The sequence below is a fragment of the Pyrus communis genome, chromosome 6, assembly GCF_963583255.1.
Source record: "Pyrus communis chromosome 6, drPyrComm1.1, whole genome shotgun sequence".
Lineage (NCBI taxonomy): Eukaryota > Viridiplantae > Streptophyta > Magnoliopsida > Rosales > Rosaceae > Pyrus > Pyrus communis.
The window spans coordinates 25,255,943-25,271,993 of NC_084808.1; the positions used below are offsets into that span (position 1 = coordinate 25,255,943).

At 37.0% G+C, this 16,051-nt stretch overlaps 1 protein-coding gene across 1 annotated transcript; it reads right to left on the reverse strand.

The window, feature by feature from the left end:
• Positions 1 to 3,943: 3,943 nt before the first annotated feature.
• On the reverse strand, positions 3,944 to 10,443 carry LOC137737027 (AMP deaminase-like). The gene is made up of 20 exons (XM_068476370.1): positions 9,884 to 10,443; positions 9,282 to 9,475; positions 9,165 to 9,183; positions 8,589 to 8,735; positions 8,228 to 8,403; positions 8,034 to 8,085; positions 7,745 to 7,872; positions 7,489 to 7,668; positions 7,245 to 7,312; positions 7,020 to 7,162; positions 6,763 to 6,824; positions 6,371 to 6,484; positions 5,994 to 6,134; positions 5,409 to 5,561; positions 5,259 to 5,312; positions 5,071 to 5,181; positions 4,771 to 4,944; positions 4,611 to 4,691; positions 4,402 to 4,500; positions 3,944 to 4,316 (listed from the first exon to the last, which is right to left on the reverse strand). Exons 1-20 carry the CDS (start codon positions 10,380 to 10,382, stop codon positions 4,248 to 4,250), a joined length of 2,664 nt encoding a protein of 887 aa, XP_068332471.1. The 5' UTR covers positions 10,383 to 10,443; the 3' UTR covers positions 3,944 to 4,247.
• Between the last annotated feature and the right edge of the window lie 5,608 nt (positions 10,444 to 16,051).

Sequence of the window (16,051 nt, forward strand, 5' to 3'; positions counted from 1 at the left end):
TGTGCCAGTATTGAGGAGAGCATTAAATTCCTCATGCATTGCATGACGCCAATGTGGATGCTTGGAGCTTGTAGATAGGTTGTGGGAGTAATCTGGTGACAAATGAGAGGGTAAGGGATGTTAAGTTGTAGTGAGAGCTTTAGGCTTGTATATACTGGACTTAGATCGAGTTTGCATAGGATGAATGTTAAATGGTGATGGGGAATGATCACTAGGTACATAATCTGATGAAGGTACAAGTGGGGAAGTGGGATTAGATTGAGGTGCAGATTGAAATGAGGGTGAGGATGCTGCAGATGGTATAGGTGGTGGAGATGTGGTAGGAATGAAGGTAAAGGTTAAGGTTGATCATATGGCAGAAGATGGGATGAGAGGATGAGGTTAGGAAATAGAGGAATAATGGTAAAGTTAATGGAATGGAAAGGTGCACTCATCAAATAGTATATGCCGAGAGATATAAATTCTCCTTGTGATGGGATCAAGACATTTGTACCCCTTATGGTTGAGACTATAGCCCAAGAAAACACAAGACTTACTATTGGGACCCAACTTAGATGAGGTATAAGGCTTCAACCATGGGAAACACATACATCTTGTGGAAACTGCATATGAATTCATGAGCATTCTATTTTCTAATTTCTTGGCAAAGCATGGTATCCAACACAACTATCTTGTCCACACACCCTATAACAAAATGAGTGTGCAGAAAGTAAACACATACATCTTGTGGAAACTGCACTGACCCTTTTGGCATCATCTAAAGTTCCTCACCATGCTAAAAGGGTCAGTGCAGTTTCCACAAGATGTATGTGTTTACGTTCTGTACACTCATTTTGTTATAGGGTGTGTGGACAAGATAGTTGTGTTGGATACCATGCTTTGCCAAGAAATTAGAAAATAGAATGCTCATGAATTCACCACCAGAATCAGATCTCAAAGCAATAATCTTTGTGCACATAATATTTTCAACCATAGATTTATATTACATGAATATGGACAGTACATCAGATTTATATCTCAGAGGATAAAACCAACAATATCTGGTAAAATTATCCATAAATATGACATAGTACCTGAAACCATCATGAGACAATATAAGTGAGGGTCCCCAAACATCTGTACGAATGAGTTATAGTGGTTTCCTTGTGGTACAGGTAGTGGATACAAAGGGTAGTCTAGAAAATTTTTCTAATGCACAATATAAGCAAAAAGATTTATTCGTATTCTGTAAAACTGAGATACAAGAATGAGAATCTAGTTTATTGATAATCTTGACTGAAGGGTGACCCAATCATCTATGCCAAAGGTTCCTTGAAGCTTTTATGGTAGCAGTGAGTGTTGTATGCTTGTCATCAGTTTTAGAAAAGTGATGAAATGGATAGAAAACATGCTGAACATAACCTTTAAAACGCATAAAAGATCATTCACAGTGAAGTGAAATGGATAAAGATGCATGAAACAGTGATTATCAATTAAAAATTGATTTGCAGAGAGTAAATTATGTTTCAAATTAGGCACATATAACACATTCTGGAGTGCAAAATTGCTATGTGAAGTGTTAATAGAAGAAGAACCAGAGTGAGTGATAAGCAAACCTTTGCCATTACCAATGTACACTTGTTCAAGGCCTGTTAGATGAAAAATTAAACCAAGCTCCATGATTGTAACGATGATTGTTGCCTCGATTGAAATTATTGAACCTTTTATTATTATTTAGCCTAAAATTTCCACGATTGTTGTGGTTGCCTCGATTGAAATTTCGATCCAGTCCACAACTTGGAGTGTTGAAAGAAGATGAATTATGAGCAACATATCCTTGAGAGGTAGAGTGAACAGGTAAAGGAAGAATACGAATGGAGGTGTTGTAGGACTGAAAGGATGACACCAGTGCACTTTGCTTGCGATTATTCAGTTGGATCTCTTTACTGAGAAACAAACCATGTAACTCATCAATTTTTGTGAAACCAAGGCGAAACTAAATTGCATCCACAAAAGAGTCAAATTCTGGAGGTAAGCTGTGAAGAATCACAGAGATTAATTCAGAATCTTCAACTGGAGCACCAGTACTGGTAAGAGCATCATCGATTTCCTCAGTGCATTGAACATATTGAGCAGCAATGAGATTCCATTTAGTGAGACTGCGAAGGCGAGATCGGAGTTTGTGGATGTGAGAGTGTAAGGTGGCGGTAAGACGCAACTTCAATTTGGCCCATAGTTCTCAAGTTGAGGAAATTCCAACAATATAGGGAATTAGGGATTCAGAGAGAGTTGAGTTAATCCAGATGAGAATGTTTTGATCATTCTCAAACCAAGCAATACGCTGCGATTTCCTGAAGAATCAGTAAGAAATTGAGGCGCGTGGGCAAAGAGCCATCAATCAAACCTATGAGATTATACCGACGAAAGTGAAGAGAGCACTCCATGTCAGGTAATTGGTAATGGTGAGCTTAATCGGAACCATAAAGCTAATGTTCTGAATTGTAATTGAAGCAGAGTTCGAAGAATTAGGATTTGAGGATGCAGTCGGAGGATGAATCTGAGAATCTGATGTCGATAAAGGAGAGGCGGAGGTCGTCATGGCCATAAAGACAAAGAAGAAAAGAACTCAAAGACGATCAAGATTGGAAACGAGCAAGATTGGAGACTAGCAGATCGAAGACGATCAATCTGCAAGAAAGCACAGAGATAAGCACACAAAGATAAGCGGGAAATTTTGGATCAAATAGAGAGAAGTTGTGAGACGTCGACAGGTGATACCATATTAGAAAAATTATTTTTCATTTCACAAATGAATAAAGTTACACTTTTAGTATATATACAAGTTGTGTAGGCTAACTATGTCATAGCAACTTTCTAACTAAGAGGAATCTTATCGTAACAAACTAATAGTTTTTCTTAACCTCTAAGTATTATCCCTAGAAGATGAGTTTACAATATTGCCCTTAATAAAATGTTTGGGGCACAATACGAACACAATTTTTATGGGTAAATACGTTGCTACTCCAAAAATTGTATACTTTTCAGCTATTTTTCCCTTTAAAAATATAGAATTAAAATTTTAAGAGAAATGTTAAGAAGATTCTCCTAACAGTAGGATTTTGTATAGACTTATTGTCAACTCAATATTTTGTACAATTTTTTACAATATTAGCATGAAAAATTAATGTTAAACTGTGTAGTAGGTGGAAGTTCATAAAGAGTTTCACTTCGATAAAATCTCTTTCGTATTTTTCAAATTTTAAAATGTTAATAGTAATTTCTTTTAAATTTTCTTTTTGACAAAAGATAATGTTAGCAACCTAAATTATTGGTTGTAATGATTGTTTTCGCTAAAATACATAGACCTGTTATTTGTTTGACACTGCAGTAAAGTGTCATTCGCCTTTTTATGTGTTTTTGAATGTTTTCTGATTTGGATGAGTGAACGAGTGACTTTTTTATGTGTTTTTGAATGTTTTCTGATTTGGATGAGTGAACGAGTGACTTGGGATTTGGTGGTTTGACGGTCTGGCACCGAATGTAACGGTTTTGAACATTGTATTTGTGACTAGTTCTTCCCACTGATGAGAAATGCCAGCAGGATACTCTCCGGAAGAAGATTCTGGAATCTTCAAATTGTGTTTATTCATCGTATATTATGCAGTCAGTTTTTGTTAAATACTATTCATATTTAATTTTAAATAAAAATATTTAAAATGATTTCTGATCGCATGATGTACGATAAACAGACACAATTTGAGGATTCCCAGATCCGAATCCGGAGAGGATCCTCATTCACATAGATCCGATCCTAATTGACGGACCATGGAGCCCTGAAAAACTTGCAACCGTTGTAGGCACCGGCTGTGCGTCCGCCGGAGCTTACAATCGTTGCAACCCAAAAACATGGGAATCTAAATCGGAAGACAAACATCATAAACATTACGATAACACGTCAATCAAATATAATTAGGGTTGGTTTCTTAAAGCTTGATAGTAGAGGTTTCGTTAACAATGGCAGAGGATGATTTCCAGGGACTCGGAGCCTATAGAAAGCCAAAGTCTACAGACTAGAACAAAACTGGATCAATATTTTCCTACGTTTCTTCCTTCAAAACTTGTACGCGACTTAAATTAGTACCGCCCAATTTCGGTTCAAAATCAGCTGAACAAGGGCCTGGGGAAGTTTTGACGTCGGCGCTAACTAAGCACTGTCATTCCATTGGAATCGGACTACTAGGAAGAAGCAACACTTTGGTACATTTGCTTCATGGATCTACTTCTTCCGGAAACCTCGCTTTTCCCGAAAAGATATACTGTACTTCGTCCTTCCAAGTCTGCAAAAAGCGGATCATTCAGCATGAAAAAGTGGAAGGGGGAGGGAGGGACGGACATTGGAGTAGTTTAACCATAAACAGTTACCTCATGTCGAAAGGCAATCCTCGAATGGGGCACGTTTGACTTCTGCATATCGTTTCCTTCAGGTCCTCTCAGGAAGTACTTGCTACCAAGCCAATGAGCCTGCACGAGGAGAAAAAAGGAATTAATCACGGTGAAAGCCTTTTAGGGTATTAATTGGATGGTTCATATTTCTCAGGAACACAGAATTTTCCTTTGGTGAATTTCCTCACCTTTGCTACATGTGAAAATCCTGATTGATAGACAGAATTTCTAGCTATCTCGCAGAGGTCACAAGCACTGAGCTTCCATACCTGCATCACACTGATTTGATAAGATGCACATTACAGGGCCACGACTATGAAGACTGGCAAAGATCATAAATCAACAAACCTGTGCTGCAACACTATATTCTTCCACAAGTGGTTCTTTTGTCAAATGAATTTGGAGAGGATCATCACTTGAGAGTGAGACATTTAGACCACGTTGGAAGAACATAGGAAAGGGGTTGCGATGGTAATCCAAGAAAAGGGAATTGTTGCTCAAAGGTGACATTGCCAATCCAACCTGCAGTTAGAGGAGGTTACTAATTGTATTGATATCACATATAATGCAGAAGCAAAGGTCAATAGCAAACTGGAAATGAAACTAAATGGCATGGACAAATGAGCGAATCAAGTCACAAGAGCTAACCTGTGCCAGATAATACAGATACTGCAAAACAGGGGTTTTCCGAAGATTAATCCCATGAGAAATATTATGGCATACAAGGAATCCAGCAGCCAAATGGTCAACATCACCCGCCTGCATGACATATAAAAATCATGAGATCACAATCATCACTAAAGAGTAATACCTGTGTTTAGGCTGCAGACAATAACCTCTCCACAGTGAGGCCGAAATTTGATTGTTTGCATTCCTTTAGATTCACGCAGCTGAAACAAAGGAAAACAAGAGAGCGAAACCAATTTCAATATCACCCAACTATAATTGATCATCCATTTCATTTAAAAGGATATGGAGTTGCTAACCTTATTAAGAGTGTACAAGTTTGCATAGCAGTAATATGCATAATAAGAGTATGCAGGATTGAATTCATTAGTCCATTCAGATGGTGTTGGCATATGTTTAGTTGGACGGCGTTCTGGTTTACTTTCATCATCTACAACGTCAAAACCCACCACCTGTTTCAAATGGATTGCCACGTTAGCACATCTGGTATAATTATTGCAAAGCTACAAGTATTAAGATTCTCACCATCTGGAAATTTATGGTGGATGACTTTAAGGGTATAGAAGGTTCATCCTTCATTGTAAATGATTGCTAGAAGTTATCACCTTCTACGTTGTAAAACTACAGACTGTCAATACTACGGACCTCTACCCAGTTTTTTGTACAATTCTTCACTTTGAGTATTTGGGAAAATGCATGTTCAAGCATAGGAAACATAATATTTTCTTGATTTAAGAGTCTTTTACCCAACTAAAACCATCATTTAAGTTATTTCAGGGGATTTGATCATGAAATTCTCTCGACACACAAAACTATCTAGCACAACTCTAAAATTGTATTTCTAATGGATAAGTGGCATCTATGTATCCAGAAGTTTGACCAACCTGCATCAGGAACAAATGTAGTTGAGGATGGGAGTTTGGATCAACTGTAGCTTCAAAGAGTGGCACGAACACGTTGTCTAAAATATTCTGGAAAGAGGTGACAATTCCCATCTTTTTGTAGATATTGTACAACCGTGGTAGCTGCAAATTTTGATTATTACTAAACCTTGTGAGGTCATGTAAAATAGGTGCATATTGATGAGCCAAATTCCAACCACACATAGGCGCAGGCTATATCTAATGATATGAGCCCAGCGCAGTAAGAACAACGCCATCAATAGTACAAGATCCGCAGGGCAGACAAACAGTTGACCACTCACACAACAGAACAGAAAAAGAAAGAAAAGAAAAAGATAAAGTAAGAAATATTTAGATACCTGTATTAACCAGACAGCATTCTCACTATAAATTTCATTGTTAACAAACCAACTAGCCAACTGATCCCACTCACTTTGTTTTCTTCCATAAACTGAAATCCTGTACTCTGCCATCTGAAAAAAAAGATGAATGATATAAAAAGTTTACTAACAATCTTTCTTTAATAAATAACTCATACAAGTACAATATTTCCTGAAGTTTATGGGCATTCATCAAACATACCATTACATGATAACCCACTTAGAGAAATACTTTACTAAAATTAGCACAGGGAGGAAGAGAGGGTAACACAGAGAGAGAGAGAGAGAGAGAGAAAGACCTAGAGACCTGAACAGATAATTTACGTTTTCCAAGACCATATAAAGTAAATATAAAAGTTCAAATAAAAAACCTGGTATTTGCTGGCTTCAAGATCTGACAAAACTTCTTTTGTCACTTCTGCTAAAAACCGCCCTGCAATTTTTACAAATAATCAAACCAACTTTGTGAGACACGAGCAGAAGGAATAGAATAAGATTAAGAGAAAGGTGCAATATAGGTTGCGTTGCATTAGGATGCAGTTGATTTTGAGATGCACATCCTTCCCAGCAGAAAATAGTGTAGATGAAGTTACTGAAATCAAGGGCTTCACATTCATTGTGATCATACCTTGGATAAGATTGTCCTGCTTCAAGAATATTTCACGAAGTCTGCTCTGTCCACATGGATTATACTTTAGGTTGAATTTGTCAAATCGATGGAAAGTACTCTTATCCGCATGAACATCCAATAAGTCAACATTCAGGTCATGCCTAAAATGCAAAACACGTCAGTTACAGAGAGATAGAGTCTATAATTGACAGATACCTATAACACGATCAAGGTTAACCGTACCCTGTCAAGTCCAAACTCTCAAAAACTTCCTTAAGTGTAAGATATTTTCCATCTCTGAATATGACAACCTGCCCAGTTTAAGTTGAGCACCATAGTAAGGAAGTAAAATTTAACTGTTGTTGAGAAACCAAATGGCCATGGCTTCTCTTTAAAGTTTAAATCCATGACCAAAAATAACAGTGCTGAAACAAATATTCAAAGCAAGTTCAGTAAACGAACAACTATAAAGGGATATAGTATCTACCTCATCAGGTTCTTTTTTTAGCTTTGACTTGATGAATGAGAGGAGATGCTTCTGGTTCATGCAAGCAGAATGATGCACATGTGTATCAACTTTTCTAACATTGTAAAAATCACGGTGTGGTGCACTCTTCTGAGCTAAAAATTCCATATCCGCATTTAGCAACAGATGAACACGAAATTTCTGCATGATGTTCAGACAAGTCATAAATAGAGACCCAAAACATATGTCAAGACAAACACAAATTTAATGAACCAACCTCCTCAAGAAATCGCAACCTATGATGGCATGCAGAGCGAACATTTCCAATAGACATAACTTTTAGAAGATAATGCATATCCGTGAAAAATTCCGTTGCACTTGCAACAGGGAATACATCTACAGGGTCGGCAGAAAATAAATTTTAGTAAAAGGTAAGGTCTTAGAAGGCAAGATTTCTTCGCTCAAGTAGCTAAAAATACTCACACAAGAGTAAGCCCATTTGACAAAGTCAGACACCTAATAATGTATCACTTATACTAAACTACAAATTAAATTTTAGTGCTTACCCTTTTCACTCGCATAAACATGTATGACACCATCTTCCATCCTAAAGCAATGCTGCAAGAAAAGTTTGAAAGAAATAAGGAATTAAACAAAAACTTAATGACAATATAATTCAGTTGGACACTCCAAATCCCTACAGATTCTACATGCTGCAAGGAAGGAAGGAAACATTATAAATGAGCATAGAATGACTCACAGTTGATGCTTCCACAGGATCAAAATGAAATGGGTCACTTTTCTTCTCTGATGCAATAGATTCTAGCCTAGCGACCATCCATGGAGCAACCTCTTCCTTGTAAAGATACCTCTTACGCAGATCCAAGCATTCTTGAATCATCTTATGTACTTCCTCTTCTTCTTTGCTTATTGACTCTGAACATAATTGTTTCGAAAAATCACAATGGAATCACAAGTTATTAGCCATCATTCAATGATATATTTCATCATAGGTTATGACTAAATGTGTGTTTTAATTCACTTGCCACAAAAGCAGCCTTTCTATGATTACAAAGTCAGAATCGAATATGCTGCAACATTAATGAAGTCATTGGAATTACCACGCATTGATGAAGTCATTGGTGAAACTATGCTGGTAAAATTTAGATCCTTCTTCACCGAGTGTGCTGAAGCTGTATCTACCTTTCCATCACCTTGATGATCCACAACAGATTTTGCTTCACTTAATGTCATTTGATACATTTGACCTAGTATAAAATTCTTAGCATCACTTTTATGTAGAAGTGCAGAAGAACCTTGAAGGTATGAATTTACATCCTGCAAATCCAATTACTAGTAAAATGGGTTGGTTCTAGATGCTTTTGTTTCATCAAGAGGGCCCTATACTACGCAAAGTAAACATGTATCATGTATAGTGAGATTCTTATGTGCTGTAGTACAATCTGTTGATATTTTAGCCATACACACGCAACAGTTCTCATTTCAAAAAAGGTTCCAGGCAATTTCTACATTTCTTACTTTATGATAAGTACAGTATTGGCATTCATTATAGGATGATTATTTACAGTATCTATTTCGTCATTGTCAAGAATGGATTCTTTATGAACATGGCATGACCAGGTAATTGTCTGAATCTATTGGTTTGCATCATTGCTTTCAACCCTTCGCATCTGTACCTTCATTTTGGTAAACTGACTGAAAACAAAAAACAAAATAAAAAATAATGATCATTTTCCAATAAGCATCAAGGCAAAGCATGGGAAAAAATAAACTAGGATTAAAGGCACACGTACAGTTATGGAATTATCTAAAGCATCTGCATTCCCGTAGTTGAAAATATCGTCATCTTCATTTGCATACTCAGTTCCTTCCTCGTCGGAGTCTCCAATACTGTCGAGGGCATTTCCAGCCTGGGATCTCGGAGTCATTAACCTACCAATTGGTGTCCTTGTATTGGTACTAGAGTGAGTAGCAGACTGACCCTCTCCTACAAAAAGCAAGATGAAATAAAAACACAAAGCTAATTGGGATTGATCAAGTACCCAAAATCCTAAAGGCCACATTTGATGCCTAATATTGGATTGGATTAGATAGCTCACTAAATTCAAGAAGAAATGAATGCCAAGTTCCAAGCTTTGTCCAACTTCATGGTAGAAGATGGATTAGTGAAGTCGGAAACTTATCCCTTCTAATCCCGGATTGAAAGTATTGAGTTTTCTTCGTGACTAATCCATTTCTACCTACAATATTTTGAAAGTTGGCCTCCATTTCCAACCCTAGTCACATTTTACCAAAAAAAAAAAGCAATTTTTCTGAAAATATCATTTCCTATGAAAAATGTCCGCAATTTAAGTTAAAATACTGAGAAATACAAGTAGAAGCTTAGAACGCAAACCGTTTCTCTGATCGGTCCGAAGAAGCGGAAGCCCGGAGGGAATGAAATTGAGCTTGTCCAACGAAGAAGAAACCCCTGGAGATCCAAAATTGCGTGGCCGATCGAACCTAGCTTCCTCTTCCACCCAATCGCCGCTCCTCATAGCCACATTGGGCAGCGAAGAAGATATCCTATACGAGTGAAGAGCCTTATCTTCCACCGACCTCGGCCGCATCTTCCGATCAATTGCCACGTCAGCGACCTCGCCGTCGGAATCAAACCCTCGCTCATCTTCGTCATCGTTGTAAACTTCTTCCTCTTCAGCTTCGACGGCGGCGCGGTTGCCGGAAACTCGATTAGGCTTGCGGCGGAACTCAATGAGGCGCTGGAGGACCTGATCGACGCTGCGCTTGTGAATGTAGAAGGCGGAGATGGCCATGAGGGAGGCGCCAACGAAGGCCGCCATGGCTAAGTGCACAGAGGAAGCCGAAGGAGCTGAGGATGCGGAGGACGAGTCCATCGGAACTCGGAACGCGGACTCTCGCGCGTTTTGTGCGATTAAAGCTTCTCAGGTGAGAGCTGACGACGGAGGAGTTGCGTACGGTCGTTTGGTAGACTGGGCTTTTATAGGGAACCCGAGGGTTTAAGAGTGGGACCCAGGACTCTAGCCAATGTGTCGAAGAACCCGATGTTGGTGGGACCCATGTTCCACGTGGAGTGCATATGTTGTACCAACTGTTTAATATTTGAGTTAACATTTTCATCCAATGGTGGAAACTAAAAGTGGGCTTCGGACTGCTCCAACTCGGTCATAGGGCCGGGCCTTACTCGTCATATTTTAAAATACGAAACGTTTGGGCCTTGCATATTAGGCACTGGCCGAAGCTCATTCGGCCCAATATAAATAGATTTTATTAGGGGTGGGCATTTAGAACCACGAACCAAATTGAACCGTACCGAACGGTTTGGTTTTGCGGTTTTAAAGGTTTTGGTTTTGAAACTGAACCGCAACGTACGAAACGGTTTGGTTTTAGTTTTGGCTTTTGAAAACCAAATCGAAACCGAACTGCATCACAAATATTACTAAACATTTAATTAAATGTCCATATATAGATTTCATGTTTTAATTGGTTGTTTGTTGGAATCCATATTTATAGTATGGACTCAACCACACTAGAATATCATCATTCATCACTTTCTTTCGTTCATTAACTTGAAGGACCTTTGTTATTTTATACCATCACACACACACATATATATGTACAAGGGTGGACTAATCTTGCTATCAAGAGTCGAACAATGATCTAATGAAGTCCACTCATTTGAAGCATGATATCACATATTCTAGTATGAAAGTTTCCCTCACGTTTAATGAATTGAAAGTTATTCAACTAGTTTTATGTTATACCTTGTACGGGACACCCTTTTGTTGCACAAACATGTTTAACATCACAACTGCATGCAGTATGCTAATTGTTTACATAACAAATGTCTTTTCCCTGATGATGTTGTTGCAATACATGCGTAGCAGCAGTTGTTCTAATCAAACTTTTTGATGTTGCAGGAATGATTTTACTTTTATTTATAATTTCAAGAAGGGGTAAGGACTAAATTAGAGTAGGGAAGGGACAGGTCGTGTAGTTGTCATTCGTAAATTGATTCAAAGAAATTATCGGTTCATATCATAAATTGTCACGTGTTAACTGTCGATGTGCTTAAGACATAAAGATGGCTAAATGATCTTCAAACTAAACCAATGATTTCTTTATATGATATTAAAGCAAAACTTCCCTCTTTAATGGGAATGTGGCAAGTAATACATTTTCTTGGAAATAGTCTGTCGTTTCTCTTTCCCTCTTGATTCGCATCCCTCGGGGCATGATTGCCCGATGGTGCCCCCAGGACAAAGTGCTCGCGCACCCATCCGTGGGAGCGTTTCTGACTCATAGCGGTTGGAACTCGACGGTGGAGGGGATATGTGGAGGGGTGCCGATGCTTTGCTGGCCGTTTTTCGCGAAGCAGCAAGTGAACTGTAGGTATGCATGCACGACTTGGGGGGTAGGGTTGGAGATCTATAGCGATGTGAAGAGGGAAGGGGGTGGAGGTTTTGGTGAGGGAGATGATGGAGGGGGAGAGTGGGAAGGTGACGAGGAACAAGGCGGTGGAGTGGAAGAAGAAATTGGGTATTGCTTGTGCCGAAGGAGGAGGGTCCTATGAAGATTTTCAGAGGTTCGTTGAGTACCTTATGCAGTTGTCCACGTTCGGGGCTTAATGATAAGTCGGATCTTCATTGATCATTGTCATCAGAATAGCAGCCATGCACATATAAATGCTTGCTATGATCTAAGATTATCCGCTTAATTATATTGCTGAAGTTGGTATAATATAAGAATTAATTAAAATCATTGTGTATTTGTTGTTGGAGTCGTAGAAAAATCCGACAACTCTTGAGTAAATGTCGATTTGTGAATGTACTATTTTAAGAATGTACATGTTAAAGCATGGAAGCTTAGCAAAATTAAGTCTCTTTTATTTTGAATGACTTCGTTAGTAGTTGTATCATGATCTTTTATATAAAATTCTACAATTATTGAACTGTATAAGTGATTAAATTAGAGACAGATTAATAGTGAAGCACGTAATTGTCTTTGACTTTACATTGCAAAAAAAGGTTTATTATTTCTATCGCTTTGTAAAAAAAATAAAAAGTTTTATCATTTGTTTTGAAACAAAAATCAATCAACCACCATTTTGCCCGGCTACAAGTATATGCCTGCCTTTCTCAAAAAGTCATTTGGTTTGGTTAAAATATTATGGACTATGAAACTAAATTGGGCGATAACCAAGGAGTTTTTTGAGTGGATAACTTTGGACTTGGCTTGTGAGTAGTGGAGGGACAATTGGACCTCGTTATCTCAAGACTATAGTCCAACATTTGAGATTAGTTCATAATGATAGGTCGTGGAGCAAGAAAGTTTAGGACACTTAGATACAATGATATATTTTTACCAAGGGATGCGAAAATAAATTGCTTGCCAACTCGTCGTTTTCGATATTCGAACTTAAGATTTTTCACTTAGAAGTAAATAAAAATATTATTACATCGTAGTACTAAATGACATTGTCCAAATTTATCGAAATGGTCATATCCGCACCAATTTCGTCAGTAACATTTTTCATGATGGAGCTGGATCAGGCACGAACTGAACCCATTTCATTGTTCTCTTCTCTCGCCCATTATTTCTTGTACGTTAAGTTATTAACCCATTTCTTCATGGACCTTCAATTAAACCTAGGAATCAAGTGTTTCATCCAAATCTAAGCCCAGATTTCTTTCACAGTTCCTCCTGATAATTTCTAACTTGACACGCCCACCCACCCACGGGAAATCACAACAATATCTCCATCGTCGTCGCTGTTTTTTTTGGTTGTTTCTGCTTAGGCATACCAGACTTTTGATAAAAAAAAATATTGGTTGTTTCTTCAACGGAGGAAAGAGATAAGTTTGTTTTTTTATGCGTGACAACTGGAGCAGTTCGCACCACAATAATTTCGAGCTTAGCACACCCCCCTATCATCGGTCGTGAGAAAAGACAGACAACAAGCACTAAGCATCGTGACCTAAACGATCCAACCGTTTATTTGAGGGTCTATTTCATAATTTCATAATGTAGTTTAACAATTCAACCGTTTATTTGTAAAGTAATTTTTCAAGGATTATTATTTGAAATATTACTCAAACTCGAAAATTATCTCACTATGGGATTAGATGGTAGTAACTTTATTGTTTCTTTGTAGAATTATATTCGTTTATTTTGTTTATTATAAATAGAAGTCTTAATTTTGAATTCGTTTATGTTTTGGTAAGGCTAGTTTATGAATGATAAATTCAAACATAGACTGTTCAGATCTTAGGAAAAAAAAAGTTTGAAAATGAGGAATACAAAAAGAAATGTCAAAATATGTGTTCTCCAATCTGACATATGTATAATTCAGTGAGTGCCAGGCTCTTTTGGGTACACGTATGCATGACACTGCACGAAGGTAGAAACGTGAAAGAGATTGATTCATCACGCATCACGCATCCAGGATCAAATGATTTTTCGATTTTGAAAGCTATTTCCACTGAGTGAGTTGATTTTAGGTTTATCAAAGATATCTTTTTGACAGTTACAGTCACTTAGTAAAGTTACCGGCTCTCCAATTCGGAGGCAGATTGTATGCCCTTTCATTATCATACCGTTTTCATTCCTTTTTATATTATGCGGTTATAGGTAAGTCACGTCAATATTTTATATTAATTTTTTAATAAAAATAATAAAATATAAAGTAATAAGAATATAAAATATTGACGTGATTTAACAATGATCATATAAATAAGAGATAAATGGGATAGGCATGATAAAAGGAGGGTAGACAATCGGTCTCCCTCCAATTCGTGGTTGTAGCGAACGACAATTGTTCGCATGTGGGAGAGAGGGCTTTCAAATTGACTAGCAGTTCATGAATTAAATGGTCCAAGATTCCAAGTGTACCAATCAGTCGGCTAAAAAATTCGTCTGTATAGCCAGCACTACAGATATGGTGGGGATGGTGGGTGTGCATGCGGTAGAAACAAGGTAGGACCCGAGTCATGCGTGCATGCATATGATTACTTTTTGGACCAAAAGTGAGGGAACAATTCCAGAAAATTTGAATTGTAATATTTGAATTGATTTAAAGAATGTTTTAGGTAACTGAGTAGGCAATAATACAGCAAAGGTTTGATGAACCATCCAAGTAGAGTTAGAAAATTTTCATCGGATGGGCTAGCTTAAGGGTTTAACTTTTTATAAACAGAAAAATTTGATACTATATTTTTTACAATATTAGTTAGTTTAAGAAAATTTCACAAGGTGAGCTAAGAATTTTCGTTATTCAAACAAATTCAAACTTGTATATGTACAAGAAACGATGAGAAAAAAGATATGAGAAAGAGAGATCGTTTGTAAACTGTATTATATAATTAAATAGAGAGAATTTGAATCAGTCCCTAAATATATGGTGAGCTACATTCGAAAACCAATAAAAATTACATGAAAATTTTTATTTTCTATCAAAAGCTACCTGGGCTATAGCCCACGATAGCTCTTAATGTGGCTCCGCCGGTGGAACCATGTAGGCAAAAATTTGTTCCAATAGTATAGACGTTAGACAATTAAGTAGGCAAATCTCTTTCCTACTTTTCCCAAATAGGTATCACTACATTTTTTTTTTTAACAAACGATAGTATTACACATTATAAGGGGGTGAGGAAATGAGATAAGCCTTACAATAAGCTTGCTATAATAATGTGGTTCAAATTCATATTTAGCGAGAATCGAATATAAGATCTCTTACTTATAAGTAAAGATAAATATTACTAAACTGTAATATTAAGTGACAGTATTGTTGCATATTTCAACATGAATAGGCAAATCTAAAAGTAAATGTTAAAATGATGCATAAACTTAATAAAGTATATTTTGTTTAGTTAATTGGCCTAAGTCATGAGAAGCAACGTGTCCCATCAGCCGATCTAGTACAAATTTGCCTGACATGCTTTTTTTTTTTTTTTTTTTTTCGGGGCAAAAATAAGATAATTATATGATATTGAACTCGTTATACATAAGAATTAAATTTAAAACATGTAACTTACAAATTGAAAAAAATACAACTAAACTATAATTCTAAACAGGAAACAACCACACCAAGAAGCCAAATCGAATTCTAAAATGGATTTCAAACCATCAGCCCTTTTGGAACAGAATTCTAAATTAATTGGATTTCCATCAAATCCCTTCTGAGCAACGTTTTACTAGTGAAAGCATTAGTTTCAATCAATCAATCAGGCAATCTCCAATAATAAAGACAAATGCTGGGTACATATCAGTCAAAATATACTTTAGGGCTTCTCATCTATGTTCGTTTTGAATATCACACGTCTTAAAATCCACCACTTTTGCAATCAAATGTAAGAAATTTGAATATTGCATTTGAGATTAAAATATAAATATTGAGAGTGAAAAATCTACTATACTCTGGAATGAGGATCTTCTCCGGATTTTCTTTGTGAGGATCCGAGAATCCTCAAATAGTATATATTTATCGTACATCGCACAGTCAGAAATTATTTTAAATTAAAATTAAATATGAATAGTACTTGACGAA

What these genes read in the sequence shown, in the direction of transcription:
- LOC137737027 (XM_068476370.1), bottom strand. Translation starts at nt 10,382, where the DNA reads ATGGACTCGTCCTCCGCATCCTCAGCTCCTTCGGCTTCCTCTGTGCAC. An exon ending in GATTTTCACATGTAGCAAAG is followed by an intron (nt 4,501 to 4,610) that starts GTGAGGAAATTC and finishes CTCCTCGTGCAG; the next exon opens with GCTCATTGGCTTGGTAGCAA. An exon ending in GGATTGCCTTTCGACATGAG is followed by an intron (nt 4,317 to 4,401) that starts GTAACTGTTTAT and finishes CGCTTTTTGCAG; the next exon opens with ACTTGGAAGGACGAAGTACA.